The 22,081-nt window shown below is 36.9% G+C and overlaps 1 protein-coding gene across 4 annotated transcripts in view; it reads right to left on the bottom strand.

Moving 5' to 3' along the window:
- Window positions 1-13,387: 13,387 nt before the first annotated feature.
- PTPN4 (protein tyrosine phosphatase non-receptor type 4) overlaps window positions 13,388-22,081 on the bottom strand; it is a 174,205-nt gene continuing 165,511 nt past the window's right edge. For 3 of the 4 annotated variants that reach the window (XM_016209806.2, XM_087819904.1, XM_016209809.2), the window contains one exon: window positions 13,388-15,170. In XM_016209806.2, the coding sequence (XP_016065292.2) occupies window positions 15,084-15,170 (87 nt within the window). In that variant the 3' untranslated portion in view covers window positions 13,388-15,083. Of the gene's footprint in view, window positions 15,171-18,665; window positions 21,947-22,081 lie in introns of those variants that run through there. The other variant, XM_087819905.1, reaches the window with a different exon arrangement.

The raw sequence follows: 22,081 nt of genomic DNA, 5'->3' as shown, positions 1-22,081 counted from the left end.
TATGCATATATATTCTTTGGTTGATCTCTTCCCATTCTCCCCACCCTTCTCCCCTCTGAGATCTATCAGTCTGTTCCATTCATCCATGCCTCTGGTCCTGTTTTGTTTGGCAGTTTATTTTGTTCTTTAGATTCCATATATGAATGAGATCCTTGCTGGGTAAAGTAGTATTGGTTGTAACCCACTTACTTCTTCCTCTTGCTTTTCATCACTTTGAATGTTTCATGCCAATCCCTTCTGGCTTGAAATGTTTCTGTTGAGAAATCAGCTGACAATCTTGTAGCTAACTGTCTTTCTCTTTTCTTTTTAAATATAACTCTTGCTGCTTTTAAGATTCTCTATCTTTAACCTTTAGCATTTTAATTGTGATGTCTTGGTGTGGGCCTCTTTGGGTTCACCTTGTTTGATACTCTGTGCTTCCTGGATTTGTCTCTTTTTCCTTCACCAGGTTATGGACATTTTCAGTCATTATTTTTTTAAATGGGTTCTCAATCCATTGCTCTGTCTCTTCTCCTTCTGGGAGCCTTATTATGAGGATGTTGTTACATTCTGTTGTCTCAGAGGTCCCTTAAACTACCTTCATTAAAAAAATTTTTTTTTTGCTGCTCTGATTGGGTATTTTCTGCTACCTTTTCTTCTAAATTGCTGACTTCATCCTCTGCTTCATAGCTGTTTATTCCTCCTAGTGTATTCATTTCAGATATTGTAGTCTTCATTTTTTATTTTTATGGTTTCAATGTCACTTTTTTAAAAAAATCAACATACTTTTTTTCAAAGAAGTTGTATTTTTATTTATTTTTATTCATTTCAGAGAATAAAAGGGAGAGGAAGAGAGAAGCATCAATGATGAGAGAGAATCGTTGATTGGCTACCTCCTGCAGGAATAGGGGATTGAGCACAGCCTGGGCATGTGCCCTGACTGGGAATAGAACTGTTATTGCCTGGTTCATAGGTCAATGCTCAACTGCTGAGCCATGCCGACCAGGCTCTATGTCACTTTTTATACTTGATACCTCTGTTTAAGTTCTTGTGGAGTTCATCCATTCTTCCCCTAAGTTCTTTGAGCATCATTATAACCAGTTTTGAACTCTGCATCTGGTAGATTGCTTGCCTCCATTTCATTTAGTTATTTTTCTAGGGATTTCTCATGCTCTTTCATTTGGGGCATGTTTCTTTTGTCTTCCCACTTGGCTGCCTCTCCTCCTTATTTCCATGTATTAGGTCAGTCTGTGTCTCCCAGTCTTGGTATGCTGGCTTCATGTAATAAGTGTATTGCGGCGCTCAGTGTTGCAGTCTTCCTGATCAAAAGAGCTAGGTGCTCTAGGAATATCCTTTGTGTGTGTTATGTGAGCCCTTGTGTTGCAGTTGCGTTTTGATTGCTGTTGGCCCATCTGTGGGTGAGGCTGACCCTCAGGCCAAATATGAGGATCTCCGCTGACCACACTGTATGAACTGCTTTGCAGGGGTCTGACCCCACAAAGCAGAGTTAACCCCAGCAAGGTCTAGTGTCTACTGAGATCTTTTTGTGTGTGCTGCCTGTGGAGCTAATTGGGTCATGCTCTGATGTGGTGTGAAGCCCACCACTGTGTATATGGGTTCTGGGCCTCTTGGGAGGGATTCATGCAGATCAATGTCAGGCACTGCCTGTGACTGGCTCTGGGCTACTTGTTTGGAGCTATGAAGTGATCCAGAGCTTGTGGCTGCCTCTGCTGGGCCTGGGTGTGCTTGGGAGGGGCCAAGCTGAGCACCAAGGCAGGCTTCCACAAGCACTGAGTCTGGGAGCAGGTCGGCAAAGGCCCAAGGCACATCAAGGTCCACTTCCTTTTGCCAGCTGCTGGTTAGGCTCAGTCACTGAAAGAGGCTCTGGCAGTAGCAAGTTGTGTGAAGCAGGTTCTCAGTGAGTCACCATATAGTGTTGAGTGATGTTCACCAGATTAAGGATTCAAATTTGGCACAGTGCTGGGTCTAAGGCCACTCAACAAAATTACCAGGGGACTTCAAGGCCAGCTGCCACCTGCTGGTGCCCTCAAACTTTTGTAGTGGGCCGGAGTCTCAGGGAAATCATCAGGATGGGCCCAACAGAATTCAAACAGACCAAGATTTGGCTGTGTGAAGGGGGTGCTCTGCACAGGATGGTGGCACTGGCTGGGTGTGCAAGGGATAAATGGCCCCACCCTCGAGCCACACACTCAGTCTCTCTCTGATTTTGCCAGGACCTCCTTGAGAGCCTTCCAAGCAAGTCTGTAACGGAGGCTCTTTTTGCCATTTCTGAGTTGGTTTCTTTTATTTTTCTTCTATGGGTCATATTTAATTGCTTCTACCTGTGGTAATTAAAAAATAAATTTCCAAGATTTATTTATTTTACATGTTTTATTGATTTCAGAGAGAGGAAGGGAAAGGGAGATAGAAACATCAATGATGAGTCATTCATCGGCTGCCTCCTGCATGCCCCCCACTGGGGATTGAGTCCACAACCCGGGCATGTGCCCTGACCGGGAATCAAACCATAGTCTCCTGGATCATAGGTAGATGCTCAACCGCTGAGCCATGCCAGCCGGGCTACCTGTGGCAATTTTTGTTTGGAGGCTGGGTATGGTTAATTTAATTTTGTTGAATGATATTTTTCAGTGGATTTTTCTCTGTCAGGCAGTTAAGTAGTGAATTAATTTGATCATTTTGAAATTTGTTTAAAGAGCTTTCAGATGAGGGAAGAGTGGCCTTTATTCTACAGCTTGTTTAGTCTCACTTCTAAAGTTTGGCTTTTCTTTGGTTTTTACTGAATGCCCTGTATTTTCAGAGACTTCTCCACTTGCTTGAAAGGAACTTGAATTATCCCCATCAGTGTGGCCACCTGTGAGGGTATTCATGTTAAAACTTGGTAATTGTATTTCCTCAGATGTTTTTCTTGTCTGGCCTCAGGGACTTTCACCATATGCAAACATTAATATTCAGTGCAGAACTCAAGGTGACTTTTATGTAAATTTCTTGAAATCCCTCTTTATGTAGTTTCCTCCTATGGAACTTTGCTTTATACCTTTTAACAATGCCAAGTTCCTAAAACTCTGATATCTGTCTCCCCAAGTAGAAAGATTACCAGTCCTATTTGGGTTCTGAATTTCTATACCAGTTTATAAGTTGCCTCCACATAGAAAACCTGGCTTATGGTGAGGCTCACCTCACTCATTTCTCTTTTCTTAGGGATTATAGTCCTGCTCTGCTTTGGTCTAATATTGCAAAAGTTGTTTCCTATATTGTGTCAAACTTTCTAGTTGTTTATACCAGGAGGGTGATTCTGGGCTCCCTCATGGTCAGAAGCAAAAGTCCAAATAATTTTTTGTTTAAATAGGATAAGTTACAAAAACAAAGGACCCAAATGAATTCACCAAAAAAGAAATATGCATGGACAATAAATATATAAAAAATATTCAAGCCTGGCTGGCATGGCTCAGTGGTTGAGCATCGACGCATGAACAAGGAGGTCAGGGTTTGTTTCCCAGTCAGAGCACATGCCCAGGTTACGGGCTCGATTCCCAGTAAGGGGTGTGCAGAAGGCAGCAGATCAATGATTTTCTCTCTTCACTGATGTTTCTATCTCTCTCTCCCTCTCCCTTCCTTGCTCTGAAATCAATAAAAACATATTTATAAAAGATATTCAACTCTGCTAATCATATTTGATATATACATCTTATTACATATAAGAAAATTAAAGTCCTAATATCCAGCAGGGATGGAGACACATTCACATTACTGATGGGATTGTAAAGTGAGCTATATTTTTGGAAGCCAGTCTGACAGTGTCAATCAAAATTTGAAATATGCCTAATGGACCAGCAATTCCACTCCTCATGTTTGCTCCAGAGACGTGAAAGCATGTGTCCACAAGCACACCGGTACAGCAGTGTCCGCTGCATCTCTGCTGGCCGTCCCCTCCCAACTGACAATGTCTCAAAAGCCCGGCTGCCCATTAAAAAGAACCAAGACACACTGATGAACCCCAAACTCTCTGACTATAAACAAGTCTTCCTGTGCGCGCTAACGTAGTCTACGGTGGGAGAAACAGACTGCCTTTGGTAATGTTAAGGGTTTCATTGTGTCTACCCCAACAAAAGACATGTTGAAGTCCAAACACCCAGGACGAGAATGTGGCCTTTTTTGGAAATAGGGTTGTTGCAGACGTAATCATGGACGATGAGGTGACACTGGAGTAGCGTGGCCCTTCATCCACCACGGCTGGTTTTCTTATAGGAGCACGGCCACGTAAAGACGCAGAAACACAGGGAAGTGTCACGTGAAGATGGAGAGCTGGAGAGACATTAAAAGCCAAGGAAGGTCTGAGTCGACCAGGAGCCAGGAGGGACGTATGAATAGGCCCTTTCCCAGCACCCTCCGAGGGAGCACGGCTCTGCCAACTCCCGATTTTGGACTTCTGAACTCCGTAATTGCGAGACAACTTTCTGTTGTTTAAGCCACCCAGTTTGTGGCACTTTGTTATGGTAACCCTAGGAAAACAATAAAGGAAGGAAAGGAGAGGGTAGTAAATGACTGGGAAGGTGAAAAAGGAAGTTTTCTCAGGTGATACTGATGTTCTATATGAAACCCTTATGTAGGAGTTTGAGTTACACACACATGTACGTTTGTTAAAACTTAATATGATAAAGCAAATATAGCCAGATGTTAATTGTAGAACCTAGGGAATAGGTTCTACTATTCAATTGTTTTTCTATATTTGAACATTTTTATAATACAATGTTGGGGGAAATTTTATGTACAGCTGATCCATATGTACAAGCATGATTTAAAAGGGAATATATAGCCTGGCCAGTGTCACTTAGTTGGTTGAGCACTGTCCCATGCACTGAGAGGTCACCGATTTGATTCCTGGTCAGGGCAAATGCCCAGGTTGCAGGCTTGATCCCCAGCCTATTGGTTTCCCTCTCATCAATGTTTCTCTCTCTACCTTTCCCTTCCTATAAAATCATTTTAAAAAACACACAAACAGGATCATCGTTATTAATAGCCAAAGTTTAAAAATTATCTAAATATTTAATAGAGGAACTGTTTCATAAATTATGATAGAAACCCACATATGTGATGGAATCAGAAGTAATGGTTGGAGGATTAAGAAAATACATGCATTTTGTTTTAGCTTAAGATGTATAATTGTATATTCATTTGTGATTCTTTTTAAATAAGTCCAAGGCTTTTTACTTTGGATGTGAGCCCAAATGTAATCCTTTAGTCTTTGTTGCAAAACAAAGACTCCCAAATGCATTATCTATGTTCGTCTGTAGTCTAAGTATATAATCTATTCTTTTTTCTTTTATTCTCTCATAGCTGTCTTGCTCATACTATTAAAATTTTTTTTAAGGGGTAAAGTTCTAATGATACCTTTATAAGGCTTTTGTGAGCACCCTATCTTTCTTTTCACACTCTCATTTCATTGGCTTATATAATATGTAATGAAATAGTATAATAAAGGTAAACAAATTTGCATATGCAGGTTAGCAAGTAAACTGATTTTAGTAAGCTTACAACTTAATCGCTCGAACTACAAAGAGCTCCAGCGTAAGTGACCTCAGTCAACAGTGGGAAGGGGAAGCACAAGTAGAAAGAGTGTCAGTGTACTTGAGTAGGTTATTATTCTTTCCATTGCTTTTCAGAGCGAGTGGAAGGGAGGGAGGTTAAGCGGGGGAGAGAGAGAGAGAGATAAACATCAATGTGAGAGACATCGAATGGCTGCCTCCGCCATGGGAAGTGAACCCACAACCCAAGTATGTGCCCTTGACCAGGAATCGAACCAGAGACCCTTCGGTGCGTGGGCCAATGCTCTAACCACTGAACGCACAGGCCAGGGCCTGAGTAGGTTATTTTGATGGTGGTTAAGAAAGCCTGTCACAGATGGAATGCTGATAGGAATTAGAAAAGGCTTTTGCAGGTATACTCCGAACTCAGAAGTCACTAAAAAGATTGATACATTTGCTTGCAAAAGTATTAAAAAGGTCATCACACCACCCCAGACCTCAAAAAAGAATAAAGTCAAAGACAGCACCATAACAAACAGGTTTTGCAACATATGACTGTCAAATGACTAATTTCTTTAATTTCCAACATCTCATAATGAATAAAACATTAAACAACTTGATATAAAAGGATAGAAATATGAAACTTAGAAAACAAGAAATACATGGGACTAATAAAGACAAAAATCGATTTAACCTTATAGTGAAAATACATTAAAATGAAAGATTTCACTTATGAGATGAGCAAAAAAATTAAGTATGATAGCAGTTCTAGTAAGAATACGGAGAAACATTCTCATATGCTTTAGCTGGGAGAATAAACTCGTAGGATCTTCTCTGAGAACAATTAGACAAATCTATTAAAATGTTAAAATGCAGGTATCTATGACTTAGCAATCGCACCGCTAGAAACTCACCCTATGCATATCCTTGCAATGACTGGTCAGTGTTTGCATCAGAATGCTCACTGCAGCAGTTCCTACAGGACGCACTAGAAACAGGCCGTGTCCATGAGGAAATTCAGTTCTGTGAGGATGCAAGGCAGTGACGAAGAGGGAGGGAGACCTGACCGTGCTGTGCAGATATTCCCGAGGTGACAACGCAAGCTGCAGAACGTTGTGCAGACCCTTGGCCATTAATAAAATGTATACGCACACACAAATGCGTGCACACATTTTTATCCCCAGGAGAAAGTACAAGAAATTTAACTTGGCTGCCACCAACCGGAGGGCAACTATCCTCGGTCAGGGAGAGCGTGGAAGAGCTTTCCCCTTGGATCATCAATATAAACAGTAAGTTGTTTATATTTTTAGGATCTTGTACATAAGAACAGTCTTGGCACAGAAGTTTTTTTTGCCTTTTTTGTGTAATTTTTGATGTGAAAGTATTTAAATATTAATGAACATTTTCTTTCAGATGCAAACGGCATACTTACCGCACTGGGGAAGGCGCCAAGCAAGCGGGCCTCAGGAGGAGCGCGTGCCTCTGCTCCGGCTGCCAGGTCTCCCCCAGGCCCCCGGGACAGAGGGGCGGCTCGGGGGGCCTCGGGGAGCAGCCGTCTTCTAAATGGTTCAGTTCCTTCCTTACCCCCTCTTCTCCCCCAGTACAGTCACGACGGGGGCCAGGAAGTCTAGAAATAAACGTTGCACTTGGCATTCCCCTAGTCCCTCCCGATCACCCATTAATGAAACACTCCCATAAAATAATCTTCAAAACTCCTATACTTTAAATTACTAAAGCACATCTTTATTTAACAATTGAACAAGTAAAAGTCACAGCTAGAGTTTTTTTCACGTTTGTACCTGAACAACTATTTCTCAATCAAATGAACATGGCCAATAAAATATGTGTCATAGCATTTTACATAACATGAATCGCTCTTAGGACAACAGTAGTTTTAATGCAAACCAGCATTTTTATCCTGTTTGCTGCTAGTATTCATAGATACTTTTACATGAATTAATTGTAGGAATTATAATTTTCACTGATATTAAGACAAATAAACACACAGGCCTTTCGAGCACACAGTAAGTTGCAGTGACAAACACACAGTGATGATTTAAAACTATCCAGTGTTGACCAAATTCAAGCTTCCACATTTCAAACAAATCCTACGCCTCTTTGCCTCTTCTTAGGGAACAAACCCTATTGAAGGAGAGAGATTTCTTTAAAGTGGGAGAAGAGTTAGTTTAAAAAATTACGGAGCTAATTCCATTTGCTGCTAGTTCAGTACAATGAAACGTGAAATGGCAGCACAAATGTAAAACTGTATTTTAATTAGGAAATAAACAACTTTTAACTAAGTGACTTTTTGCCCTTCATATTTACATATAGCACCTGTTACAAGAAAAAAAAAACAACACCAAATTAAAACACCCTCTACATAGAAACAATTACAAATATCACTGATGAGTGTAAACTATCTGTCCTAAAATTAAGCCTACACTGTAGAAAATAAAGACTAACTTTTCTTATTTGAAAATACTACAATATAGACTGTAAATGCAATGTCCTGATGCTGAAGGAACAACGGTTTCAACAGTTTTAATTTTTTAAGCACATATATTCTAATGATAGAAAATGAAACAGCTTAAACTGTTTTTAGTCTCTTAGATCCTGCCCCTTGACATATATCTAAAGTGTCAGGACTTTGCCCCCTTCAACTTACTTGTGGTGCAGTATTGACTTAACCCCTAGGTACAACACAGAACTAAACAAACGGATTTCCAAGTATTTATGTAATGTACAAAAATGCAAAGCAGAAATGACTAGTAAACCGAACTTGGCTGAAGCTAGCTGAGAGAACTCAGAGTCCAGCAACACAGGCAACTAGACAGCCTCTATTGTACTAAATAAATTACAGAAAAGTGGCAAAGCTGAAAATCACACAAGTTACCTTTTAAATATCATATGATCAAGAGATCATTAAAAAAGAGATCAGTGTAAAGCATTTAAACTTGTGTCCAATCCAATGACCTCTACATACTAACCCACTAAAATTTCCCCATATTTACAAGACTCCTAGGATATTTTTAAATGTATAAATTAAGTCAGTAGTAAGCATGAAATAAAGTGCTACTATTTGAAATTCAAGGAATCAATTTCAGCATTGAAATTTGACCTACTCTACAGAATACAAGAAAAAAAATTATTTTGTCAACTTGCTGAAAGGTGGGAAAAGATGGGGCAAGAGAATCCCAGAATTGGGTTGAAATTTTCTTGCCCAGGTAGGCAAGTAACTGGAACACTGTAATTCAAAAGTAAAAACTAAAAACTTCTTTTAAATACAAGGTAAAATGGGCTCAGTTGTGACTACAGTGGATTTGGGGAAACCACACATCAGTACCTTACTTGGGTCTAAGACTGCGAGCAGGGATGAGCCCCCTTGATGGCTTCATGGTGATAATTTTATTAGCAATGTGGCATTTTAAGGTTATCACAAATAATACTTGCTAAATTTTGGAAACTCCGAGGATTAAGCGGCCCGGGCCTAGATACTCATCTTTTAATAACTGTTAACAAAAGTTAAGAAGTTATCACCTCACAGTTGCTCAGGGTACTTACTTCACAAAGACTCTTCTGGAAAGGGAAAGTGATGTTTTTTTACGAGTTGGAGGGATGGAAGCAGGTGTCAAAACAATGAAGGCCCCATTGAGTCAAGTTTAATGAGTAACAAATAATAATTACTCCCTTTTAAAACAATGGAATGAATTAATCATACCTAAAGATGTCAGTTGAAAATGCAGGGCATTTTGGGTTGTTTTGCTCAGCTGACTGAATAAACCCTACGCAGGTAAGACAGCACTGCTACCAGCCCGAGCTGGGCTGACCCGCCTGAGACACTGAGAATAAAAAGGCAGAACTATCCGTCAGGGGCTCTGCACATATTCACTGCGGCAAATCTTAGGCATGGGTTTCTGGCTTCATCCACGTCACGCTCACAACGATGTTTCATTTGTGGCTACAATAGTGCCAAAGCCTGAGGACTTTCCTTCATGGTGACAGGGAGCAGAGCGGCTGCCCTCAACAAAAAGCCCTTCCCCACCCCAGAGAAGTCTGGAAGTCCGTGCCATGACACTTGAACACAGTATGCACAAATTTTCTTGAAAGTTCCTATTCTAGAGCTAAAACAGAGCAAAATAAAAAATATATTAATTTGAAATGCGCTTCAATGATTGCTCTTATTTTTAATGAAATTACACTTTCTTCTAAAATTGCATTTTGTATAATGAAGTAGAATACACCTTTCCTTTCTTTTTCAATGCCTTACTGACTTTTTTTTTAAAACAAAGAGTATCCTTATAATCAAGTCATAGTTCTCAAAACACTTGAAAGGTACATTCATATTCTTTACAGCATTAAAGACATACAAATATCATTTTTCCTTTTTAAACCATGAAGTAAAAGTAGTTAACAGTTTCAATCTTTTGCCCATAGAAAAATATTTCCCATATCATTTACACCACAACAGGAAAATTAGACAGTGTAACTGAAACCTGTATGAGCACCACAAGGCTTTAAAACATTTTCATTCTTGTATCTGAAATTTTAAAAGGTTTCAGGAAGTTAAACATTAGGACTTCCTCCTAAAACTGTAGCCTTTAACTTGAAATATTGCTAACACCTTTCACTTTGTAAATAAATAAAAAAATCGGTTTACTTATTTATGCAATAACCATATCTCGTCAATGTTGATGAATTCCACCCCAGCAGATACTACTTCTGGCTGCCCACTTAGCTTGTATTACTAAAACAATGAATATAAAACTTTAGAAATCAACAATAAACTGCTGTAGAAAAACATACAAAAAAATAGCAGCAAATTTAGATAGGAAACAACAATTTGGTATCTACCCACGACATCACCAAGATTATGAAATAAAATGGCTAATTTCTGACTGAAATAGGGCTTGTCTGTTTTTGATAATATTGAAAGGCTTATTGTAACTGCTAAGAATGAAATCTGTATACAACAAAAAAATTGTGTTGACAATCATTGCAGACATTGTAAAGAAAGATGAGCCCCCCCAAAATTAATTCAATTTAGAGATTAATTTCATGGTCTCTTTATAAAACTGCTGAAATTATTAGCAGTTAGCCCTAAAATGTTTTATTATGTAAATGTGTTTCTACATAATTCTCAAAGAATTTTACAAAACAGTTAATACAACTTGTGTTGTGATCACAATGAAGCACTAATAAATCTTTACCAATGGATCAGTAATTCTGAAACTGGATACAACTAATGCAGTGGGTTTCAATAACAGCCATTTTACTGAGAGGAAATACCCTAAAAAATGCTTGGAGAGCTTGTGGTTGGCCAGCTGAGGCAAACGGGGGAAGCAATGCTAATGTAATTCCTTTGCCGCTGTGGCAATTGCGTAAGAGCAAGCTGTGGCCCAGTTTATCCTGGTCTTGTCATGTTATTAAGAGCTGTTTATTCCAACAAATATTTACCATAATGTATTCACTATTCACTCCACGTGACTTTAAATGCCAATTCATGTGAACTACAAAAAAATTACAACAACAAAATAAGAGAGATGTAAACATATCCCACATTACTGTGGTATAAATAATTTTTATGAATTCAAACCTACTTTGGCAACCTTACAGTCAGAATATTTTAAATATTCAAAACATAGATATTAAATAGAACACTGTTAAAAATTCTAGTTTCCTTCTCCCTTCCTGCGTGGGGTGTGGCTCAGCTGTTGAGCATCGACCTAGGACCCAGGAGATCGCGGTTCGATCCCCAGTCGGGGGCGTGCAGGAGGCAGCTGATCAATGACTCTCATCACTGATGTTTCTCTATCTCTCTCCCTCTCCCTTCCTCTCTCTGAAATCAATAAAGATATATTTTTAAAACAGAAAAAAAAAATAGACTATAAAACAAGTAATGCTTTAATTCTACTACATGTTTGAACTATGAACATAAATCATTTCATTGCAAATGGACATATTCTAAATCTTAGTTTTACGTTTTAAGTATTTTTAAAAATCAGCCTTCTCACTTGCATTTCAGAATGTTTTCACAATGCACGTATGTCAGCTTAAATACCTAACAAAGGCTCATGATCCGTCAAGGAAGCATGGCTAGCAAAACGAGTCAGAGCCCCAATTAGGATCACTTTTAAAAGTCCACTTATTTTCTAAATTAAGTGACATCTTCAAAGGTTATCATAGTTATTAAGTGAAATCACTGCCTGAATATAATTCTTGCGCTGAAACAGACTAAAATTCATGAGAATTTATGATAATTACCCATATTGTCTAAGTGAAATTAGATAAAAATCTTTCAAGTTCCTTTTAGCTCTAATGTTATAGTACTTCCAGTGCAGACAGGAGAATTCTGCTCAAATACCTGATTAGACCTGATCACATCTGCCAACAAATTATAAACAACTCTCTAGTTAAAATAATCCTTTACCTCTGTTAGCATCAGCCTTTGTGAAACACACATATATAAACACCCAAAAGTATTTCTATGTGTAGTATTAGTACTTGAAACCTTTAAGCAACTATCTTAATGACAACATACCTTTATACATTTGAAGCCAGTTTTTATGTATATAGTTTCTCTTTACTCTTAAAATGATGAACTCTTTCCCCACCTCCTACTTGTGCTAGCAGGCCAAACAAAGGACATCCTTTCTTACACTGTTACTCTGACTCTATTTTGAATGAATGCACGGCTTTAACAAATACTACCAATTTTTCTTTTTGTGAATGTAAAGTCAATTCCAAAATATTCCTCATCCTATGTACACAGTGCTGACACAAATCAGATGCTCAACCAAACATTTGAAATGAACATCGTAAAACCCATCATAGATCAGAGGAAAGGTTTTCACAAACATTTCTTAGCATTTACAGAAGCCCGATTCACCAACATCTATTCCCACTTGTGAGAATAACAGTCAACACTGATTGATTGGGGGGGGGGGGGTAGTTCAGATACAAGAAATCTGGCATCTTTATCACTCAGCGTTACACTGATATGAATGAAATCTAGAACTACTTGGTGTACCAAAGCTGGGATCATTCCTAGAACCCTATGTAGATTAATAAACAGGTTAAAAAATTCTTAGGTGAAATGGATCAAGTCTTATCTGTTGAGTGAGGAGGGAAGCATAATTAGCATATTTTTAAATTTAAGATCCTGATAAATATGCCTTTAAAAAAGAATCTTTTTGTACATAAAAACACAGCTAATACTTCCCAGTTGAAAAACTGACATATGAGGAAATTAAATATAACCCTAACTTCTAACATACTGTCCTGTCCTTTAAAGACTGACTAAAAAGGCAGCAGTGCTCACCGCCAAAAAGTATTAGAGTTACTCTCAGAAGTGTAAACAAAGCCCTAAATTAAAGAACGCGCCAACCATGCCACTTATCTGTTTATCTCTACACAACTGTTATCTTTTTAAAAATCTATGGTTGTCATATTCTATCCACAGAACAGATTTTCTTTTCAATTCTTGTGAAAACCTGCCAAATACTAATTATGTAGACCCCAACATGATTTCACTTTTCAGCTTATCACCATGTCACATAGCAGCCTAAATTACATTTATCTGTTGGTAGAGAATGGAATGTTCAAATAAAACTTCAGTTTCTTGACTATGAAATTCAGAAATAGATAAGAGAATTTCTCTTAGACATATGGTTATGTTTTTCTCTTAAAAAAACTTAAAATATTTAATACAATAATTTATTTGGTATCTTGGCTATTGTTTAGGACTTAACTTCCTAAAATTTATAATTATGGATTTTGACTATCTGAAATAACATCATTTAGGTTATACTGAATATTTTTAATTGTACATTTCCCCCCCCTCATACTAAATGGCATTCCAAAATATCTACCATTCAACTCTAAATTTTATTAATACAATTCTGAAATATTCAGAAAACACCAGTAAGTCTATTCCAACTATAATCCATATAAAATAATTATGTAATATAACATTTCAATAGGTGAGCAAATTTCCACTTATATTAAAACTGGGCAATTTTAAAGTTCTCTCTGTAGACTTAAAAAAAAAAAAAACCCACAAAAACAAAACCTGAAAAGGAAAATAGACACATCCTTAAAGGGCATCAGCTCCTCCATCAGGCAGGCAGCCAAAACTCTCCATGAATTAACATGCTTATAATTTAGTAAGTACATATAAACCAGAGTAGTTTAATTATATGCAAAAAGACAAGAACACCCTCATCTCAGTTATGGAGGGATTTCATTTCAGTTACTGAGGGATTACATTTAGAAACAAGTCAACAATGTTTCATTTGTTGTTCAAAGTATCCTGACCAACAGACCAGTATGAACAAAACTTGACATGAACTGAAATGAATGCTGAAGAGCAGTAATTCAGTTAGTGAAAGAAATAAGTCACAACTAATTGCTCTAACTTTAGCTTAAAGTATCAATATGTTTAACTTTAATGTGCATATTAGAAGCCATTTCTAAAGTCAGGGATAAAATAACTATTAAATTTGAAGAATAAAGCATCTTGTAACTTGAGCTTCTAAACTGTAACCCTTGTCCCTCGGGGAGGAATGTGCAGATTTAAACAATACCACAGCGGCAGAGCACTCACTCAGTAGAACACAAATTATCTTTGCTTCCTGTGATAAGACACAGGGATTGAGTAAGAAACAAAATGTCCTTACCCTTCTTTGACTGCATAACTCTCAATACAAGAAGTTATTTTCAAATGTGAACTGATTCAAAAATGCATAAAAATGTAAATGTCCAGTATACATACATACATACCTCCTAGTGGGTCAAATGAGTGCCTTTTAATCAGACATACGAAGACGTCCCAAGGCACTTAAGGGGTTAAGACACAATGCATGCATTTCTTTATATCAAGTATGTGAAATCACATGATTTGGAATAAGCCAACCTTATGGTAAATATAAGTTACATTATTAAATTCAAGAAAATTTGTAGATTCATATTTATACTTTCTGTAAGATGCTGGTAAATGGACATGTGCAGCATTTCCTGGGAAAAGCGATTCCACCTTCTTCTTATGAACAGCAGGTCTCTACAGGGGAGTGTAGGGAAAGATGTGCTGCATCCATAGGCAGTGTACTGGCTAATATTGAAAATGATATTGCTAAAATTTAAAAAATAAAATCTGGTAATCAGTACAGTAAGTACACGAATCACTGCAAACACCAGAGCTGACTCCTGATGTTTACTTCTTTTTGCTTTCAGAATACAGGTGTGTAATAGATGAGAATTCTGAGCCTTGTTTGTGGCAATACTACCAGAATGGGACGGCATGGCACCACCACAAAATTTCATAAATTACCCTGAACATACGCAGTTATTCACTATGTGTTCGGAGCAAAGCATGAAATAAGTCTTCAAACGTGAATTACAGGTTTTGAGACAGTGACTTTTTTAAACATAAAGTGCAACAGTGCTGAAGTTCTCAGTTTTTGTTAGTTCTTCATTTTCTTTAGATGCCATCTCCTGCGAGCAGTATCATGGCACATGAATAAATGAAAAGCAGTTTCCAACACATATCCCAGACCTTTTGCTTTCTTATTTATGTGATGATGTTGTTAAAGGTTTAACAAATCCTTCTTCATAAACTTTCAAAATAGCTTCACATACAAATCTGTATTGACTCTGAAAAATAAAATATAAAAAAATAGAACTGATCAGAAAAACTGGAAAACAAAAAATGACTGACAATTCACTTGGTTTTGTTTTCATGAACAGACTATCAAAAAGTAAAAGCCTGACAACCTATTCTGTTGGCAAAACTCACTCATGCATTGCTAATATCCCTAGCATTGCCACAATCCCTATGGGTGGCAACTTGGCAGCATCTAACAATATTACACTAATTTATCTACTGACCCAGCAAAGCACTTTTAGGAACCTCTCCAAAAACTAGAAAAAGAAATTAAAAACATATTCATAAGTGAGGCTATTCACTCTAGAAGTATTTATAATAACAAAAAGTAAGAGGAAGAGACCTGGCAAGTAACCCGTGGCACATCCGCACGGAACGCTGTGCAGTGGGGAGGAAGAAGTCTGAAGGCAACTACAGAATGACTGCAGGATAGTTTGTTAAGTAAAAAAAGCAAGGTAGAGAAAACTGCATACAATATATTATTTTTATAAAAGAAAGGGGGGATATAAATATCCATCGCAATGTACACGGTGGGGCAAATGTAGGCTTACAGTTGTGAGTACTGAAACACATGAGTTTTCTCCTGTATTGTTATTTATTAACTACTCTATTTCCCATATGGACAACTGCAAACCTGCTTTTGCCCCACCCTGCATACGCTGTTATAAAAGCAAGGGAAGGCGGAACCGCTCAAGGGAGTGAGGCGCAGGAGGGGCTGGAGACTAGACTTTACTGAGGGCATTTCCTTCTTTTACAGACTTTGTTTGGAGCCATATAAATATTCCCCATACTTAGACCATTAATTTAAAAAAATCTACAAATTGAAAATAACATGAAACAAACCAATGTGTGTATCTAGTTGATGGCAGAACTACACAAAGAAGAGCTATTTCAAGGGACTTTGAAACAGTAATCTGACTGTACCTCTTCTGTAGAATATACATATCTGAAAAGCAAAAAGAACTAGAAAAAGCTGAAAATTATTTTCAGTAACCATACTTTTGGCGACAGTTGTGTTAGTTTAGTTATTCTGAGATGGATGCTGTATAATGTAAAATAAAACAAATGAGCACTTGTGACAGTCTCAGTCTGTCGTTGCTGGTATTGCAGGGACCACATTTCTGTTAGAGAAGAAAGGTGATAAAGACATAAGGAAGACGACACTAAGTAAAAGCACTGTGGTCCTGACTTTATATTGGAAGCACCAGTATTAATTCATAAGTTTTCCTACCTCTGGCTATTGAAGATTTCTACAGATAAATACTAACACTAACCCCCCAAAGCAATAAAACACCCTAGTGCTGCTCAGAGGAGCTCCCTAAAATAATTTCTCAATAAAAAGAACCAGGACTTTTTGGAGCAATTACAGGCTCTAAGTTTGGGACAAGAAGTGTACAAAGCTGGGGCCTAGATATTTTTACTGATGGTAAGGAAGCTATCTAAGTTACTAGGGTCTTGACAGAAAGGCCCAGGAGCCAAGCTGAATGGGATCTCACTCCCAGTGGCCAAAATTGGGACAATTTAGACATTGTTAAAAGTAACTACAATGGGTTGAAACATCACATATGTATAAATCCCAGTGATTTCAAAATAAGACCAAAACAGATGAAGTAAGTGGTCACCACTGGGAGAGGCAAGCGAACCAGCTCATTATATTAAAAACTTTACAAATAAAGGGAAAGCATCAAGTGTTTATCTTGCCTTTCCTATAGACTGTACCACTGGTTAACCAAACAGTTCATGAGAAGTTCCTCCTTAAAAAATATCCCGGCTATTAAATAAGGAATGATAGAATACCATCATTTTAAAATCCCAATAAATTAATGATGCAGGCACTGATCAGTCAAGGCTGCTAACATCACAAAAAGAAAGGCAACCAGACATTATGTGCCTCTTACAGGAAGAACACAATACCACCTAAGCTGCTCAAGTGTATAGAACCAGTTAACACTTCTAGAAAATACAGTCAAACCTCGATATAATAGACTAATCTGAACCAGGGGGTGTCTGTTAAAGCTGAAAGTCCGTTAGATAATAAAGTAGGTTTTACGAATGCATATGTTAAAAAATTGATAAATCAGTTAGTTCACCTCTTTTTATTTATGTAGACATGTCTGTGTAATTAAAACTATGTATGAAAAGTTTAATTTCACAAAAAGGTTTTCTATATGTATGACTGTAATTTTAAATTTATACCAAATAGGTCTAGTAAATGCATGCATTCACCAGTCACTGAGAGTAAACAAATGCACACGGGTGGGGTGTGGCTTAGTGCACCCTGGAACAACTGCTGCAGAAGTCCCACCACCACAACAGAACCAATCACCACACGAGAACATGTATTGCGGTGAGATCACATGCTAATCATTCACTGAACACTGTTTATGAGCCCTGACTCTTAGATTTAAATATGTAAACTACAGTTGTAGATATGTAATATTTACTCATGTCAGCAAAATTACTACAGCGCTTTTTCCCAACATATGGCCTATTCGCTAAAATTTGTTAAAAATAACACTGAATAACAACAACAAAATAACCTGTTAATTTAATTATAAGCAAATCTTGGTTAAAAGCAATTTAAAATTAACAGGGTGTTAATCTTCACATATGACATATGGACCAGAAATTCCGTCCGTTAAATGTGAAGTCTGTTAAATCGAGTGTGCAAAATTGAGGGCTTAGTGAACAGAGAAAACAACCTTGGGACTGCAGTCAGCAAAATCTAGACTGTGGGAAACTACGTAGCACAAACAACCTGGTTTGCTCATCAAATAAATTGCAAGAAACAAGAAAAAAAAGATGTTTGAGGAAGCTAAAGATTAAAAGATTTAGGAGACATAAACCAATCAAAATGTGTGAACCACATCTGAATCCTGACTTTATATACAATGTAAAGACAAAATCCAAACTCATTATGTATCATATGACCCAGCACAATAGCCAAAAGGAAGAAACAAACCACAGGTCCACTGATGGATGAAAGGATAAACAAAATGTTGTCTATACACACAATGAAGTACTTTTGTAGCTTTACAAGAATGGATATTCTGACACATGCTAAAACACGGATAAACCTTGAGGATATTAAGCTAAGTGAAATAAGCCAATTACAAAATGACAACACTTGTATGATTCTACTTATATGAGGTATTTAGAGTAGTCAACTTCATAAAAACAAAGTTAAATGGTGGTTACCAAGGGCTGGGAGGAGAGGAATAAAGAGTTGTTGTTAAGGGGCAGAGTTTTAGTTTTGCAAGATGAAAAAGTTCTAGAGATTGGTTACAAAACAGTGTGAATATACTTAACACTACTGAATTGTATACTTAAAAACTGTTAAGATGGTAAGTTTTATGTTGTGTATTTTACCACAATTAAAAATAAAAAATCCATTATGTGTGAATATAGACACAAAAAACCTCTAGAAAATACTAGCAAATCAAATGAAGCAACATATTAAAAAGAATTATCTTTTAATCTCCAAATAAGATTTATCCCAGAAATGCAAGGTTAGTTTAATATCCAAAAATCAATCAATGTAATATACATTAACAGAATAAAAGACAAAAATCACATGATCATCTCAACAGGCATAGAAAAGGCATCTGACAAAATTGAATACCTTTTCATGATGAAAACACTCAACAGACTTCTAATATAGAGAGAAACTTCATCAACTTGATAAAGAGCATTTATGAAAAACCCACGGCTAACTTGATACTTAGTGGTGAGAAATGAAAAGCTGTCCTTCTAAGGTCAGAAAACAAGACAAGGATATCAATTTCACCACTTTATTTAACATTGTACTGGAGGCATTTAGGAAAGAAAAAAAAAAAAAATGAGGAAAAAAATAAGGAAAAAGAACAGGACGGCATCTTAATTGGGAAAGGAGTAAAATATCTCTACTTGCAGATGACATGATCTTGTATCTAGAGAATCCTAAGGAATCCACCCTCACACACAAAAAACTATTCGAGTTAATAAATGACTTCAGCAAGGTTGCAGAATACATGATCAATATACAAAATCAATTTTATTTCTATACCCAAGAAATGAATAGCCCTAAAATAAGAAAACAATTCCACTTACAAAACCACCAAAAAGACTACAATGCATAAGAATAAATTTAACTAAACAAGTGCAAGACTTACACACTAAAAACTACAAAACATCATTGAAAGAAATTTAAGACGACATTTATATGGACAGACATTTTGTGTTCATGATTTGGAAGATGGAAAATCATTAAGATGGCAACATTCCCCAAAATGAACTACAGATATAAGGTAATCCCTATCTTACTTTTTTTTTGCAGAAAGGATAAACTAATTTCTGAAGTTCATATGGAACTGCAACTGCAAGGGACCCAGAATGGCCAAAACAGTCTTGAACAAAAAGAAGAGAGTTGGGATATTCACATCCTGACTTCTAATTTTATTACAAAGCTACAGTTATCAAGACAGTGCGGTACTAACATAAGAACATAGATATGATGCCTGGCCAGCACAGCTCAGTGGCTGAGCATTGACCTATGACCCAGGAGGTCTTGGTTCAATTCCTGGTCAGGGAACATGCCTGTGGTCACAAGCCCAATCCCCAGTAGGAATGTGCAGGAGGCAGCCGATCAATGACTTTCTCATCACTGATGTTTCTATCTCTCCTTCCTTCTCCCTTCCTCTCTCTGAAATCAATAAAGATATATATATAAAAGAGAGAGAGAGAATACAGGTATGAGTCAACAAAATAGAGTTGCAAGTCCAGAAATAAACCCTTACAGTATGGTCATCTGATTTTCGACAAGGGACCCAGAGAATTATTGGGAAAAGAATAATCTTTTCAACAAATGGGGGTGGGACAACTGGATATGCACATACAGAAGAATAAAACTAGAATCTACCTCAAACCATATGCAAAAATGACCTCAAAATGGATTAGATACCTGTATGTCAGGGCTAAGCTACAAAACTCTTGGAAGAAAAAAAGGAATAAATCTTTGTGACTCTCAGTTAGATTTCTTAGGTGACACCAAACACACATGTGATTTAAAAACTGGCATTTATCAAAATTAAAAACCTTTGTGCTTCAAATGACAAGAAAGTGAAAAATAGCATGGAAAAAAAAAACCTGCAAACCACAGATCTGCAAGAGACTTGTATTCAGAAAATATAAAGAACTTTTACAACTCATCGACAAAATGACAAAAAAATAAGTTGAAAAAAGGGTAAAATATTTTAACAGAGTTCTCCAAAGAAGATATACAAATAAATGGCCAATAAGCACATAAAAAGATGCATGATATCATTAGTTATCAGGGAAATGCAAATCAAAAGCACAGTGAGATAACCACTTCATATTCAGTAAAATGGCTAAAAAAATTACAGATAATAACAAGTGTTGCTGATATGGGGAAAAAACGGGATGGTAATCCACTGCCAGTGGAGCTACAAAATAGTGTAGCTGCTTTGGAAACAGTCTGGCAGTTCCTCAAAAGTTTAAACAATTACCATATGACCCAGCAATTCCATTTCTGGGTATATACCAAAGGGAAATGAAAACACATTGACACAAAAACATATACAAAAAGTTTATAGCACCATTATTTATAACAGCCAAAAAGTGGAACAATCCAAATGTCTATCAACAGATGATGAATGGATAAATGAAATGTATATCCATAAAATGGTATATTATTCAGCCAAAAACAGGAATAAAGTACTAACAAAGGCCAGAGACTAGATAAGCCTTTAAATATTATGATAATTAAAAGAAGCAAATTACAAAAGACCAAATTGTATGATTTCATTCATAAAAGGTCCAGAATAGGTAAACCTACACAGACAAAGTAGATGAGTGGTTGCCTAGAGATGGGTTGAGGGAAACTGGAAAAGGTATGAAGGAAAATAGGTATAAAGTTTCTTTTAGGGTGATGAAAACATTCTAAAATTAGATAAAATGAGGGTTGCAAAACTCTGTTATATACTAAAAACCACTGAACTGTATACACATTAAAAGGGTAAATTTTATGGTATGTGAACTACATTTCAATAAAGCTGTTTTAAAATTTTAAAACCATGGATTATATGAGACAACTGAAAGTTTGAATACTGGTTATTTGGTATTAATAAGGAATTGCTTGTTAATTATACTTAGATGTGATAATGGTATTGTGATTTTGTTTAGAAGGAGAAATACTCATCTTTTAGAGATACATACTAAAATATTTAGACAAAATTGTATGTCTAAGGTTTGCTTCAAAGATGGAGAGTAGGTGGCTGTATAGATGAAACAATATGGCAAATGTTGTTGGGTCTGAGTACTCAACATAGTGTTCATTACACTGTCTACTTTTATGTATGTTCGAAATTTTCTACAGTTTAAAGCTAAAAATAAAGGGCACTTACTAGGCCGTATTGGTCAATTCACTCCAGTAACCTTAATGCTACCAACAATGCTAAAATTTCACTATGGCTTATTATAAAAAGTTATCTTGACATAAAACTTCATGATTCCTCTTGTGACGGTGGAAAATTATTCAGAGTCGGTGTAGAATTTCTATGACTTTTGTTGTTGCAATTAAAGTTCTTATGTAAAGGATAAAGGCATTTCACCATAGCTGTGCCACTGAAAGCAGGTCTATCAGGAGTCTCCAGTTCAGGGACACTATCGTTCTCAGCATTCCACTTAACTAAGTAATACAGGCAAATTCCTCTATGCCTGTTTAAACACTCAAGAATTAACATGCTAGAGTGGTGTTGACAAACATTTTCTGTAAAAGACCAGATAGTAAATATTTTAGGTTTTCCAGACCATGTGGTGTCTGCTGCAACTTCTCAACTCTGCTATTACAGTGTCAAAGTAGCCATAAATAACATATAAACAAATGAACATGGCTGTATTCCAA

Source organism: Miniopterus natalensis, chromosome 8 (assembly GCF_054644295.1).
Source record: "Miniopterus natalensis isolate mMinNat1 chromosome 8, mMinNat1.hap1, whole genome shotgun sequence".
In the NCBI taxonomy this organism is placed as follows: Eukaryota; Metazoa; Chordata; class Mammalia; order Chiroptera; family Miniopteridae; genus Miniopterus; species Miniopterus natalensis.
This window is presented reverse-complemented; position numbering and strand designations above follow the sequence as displayed.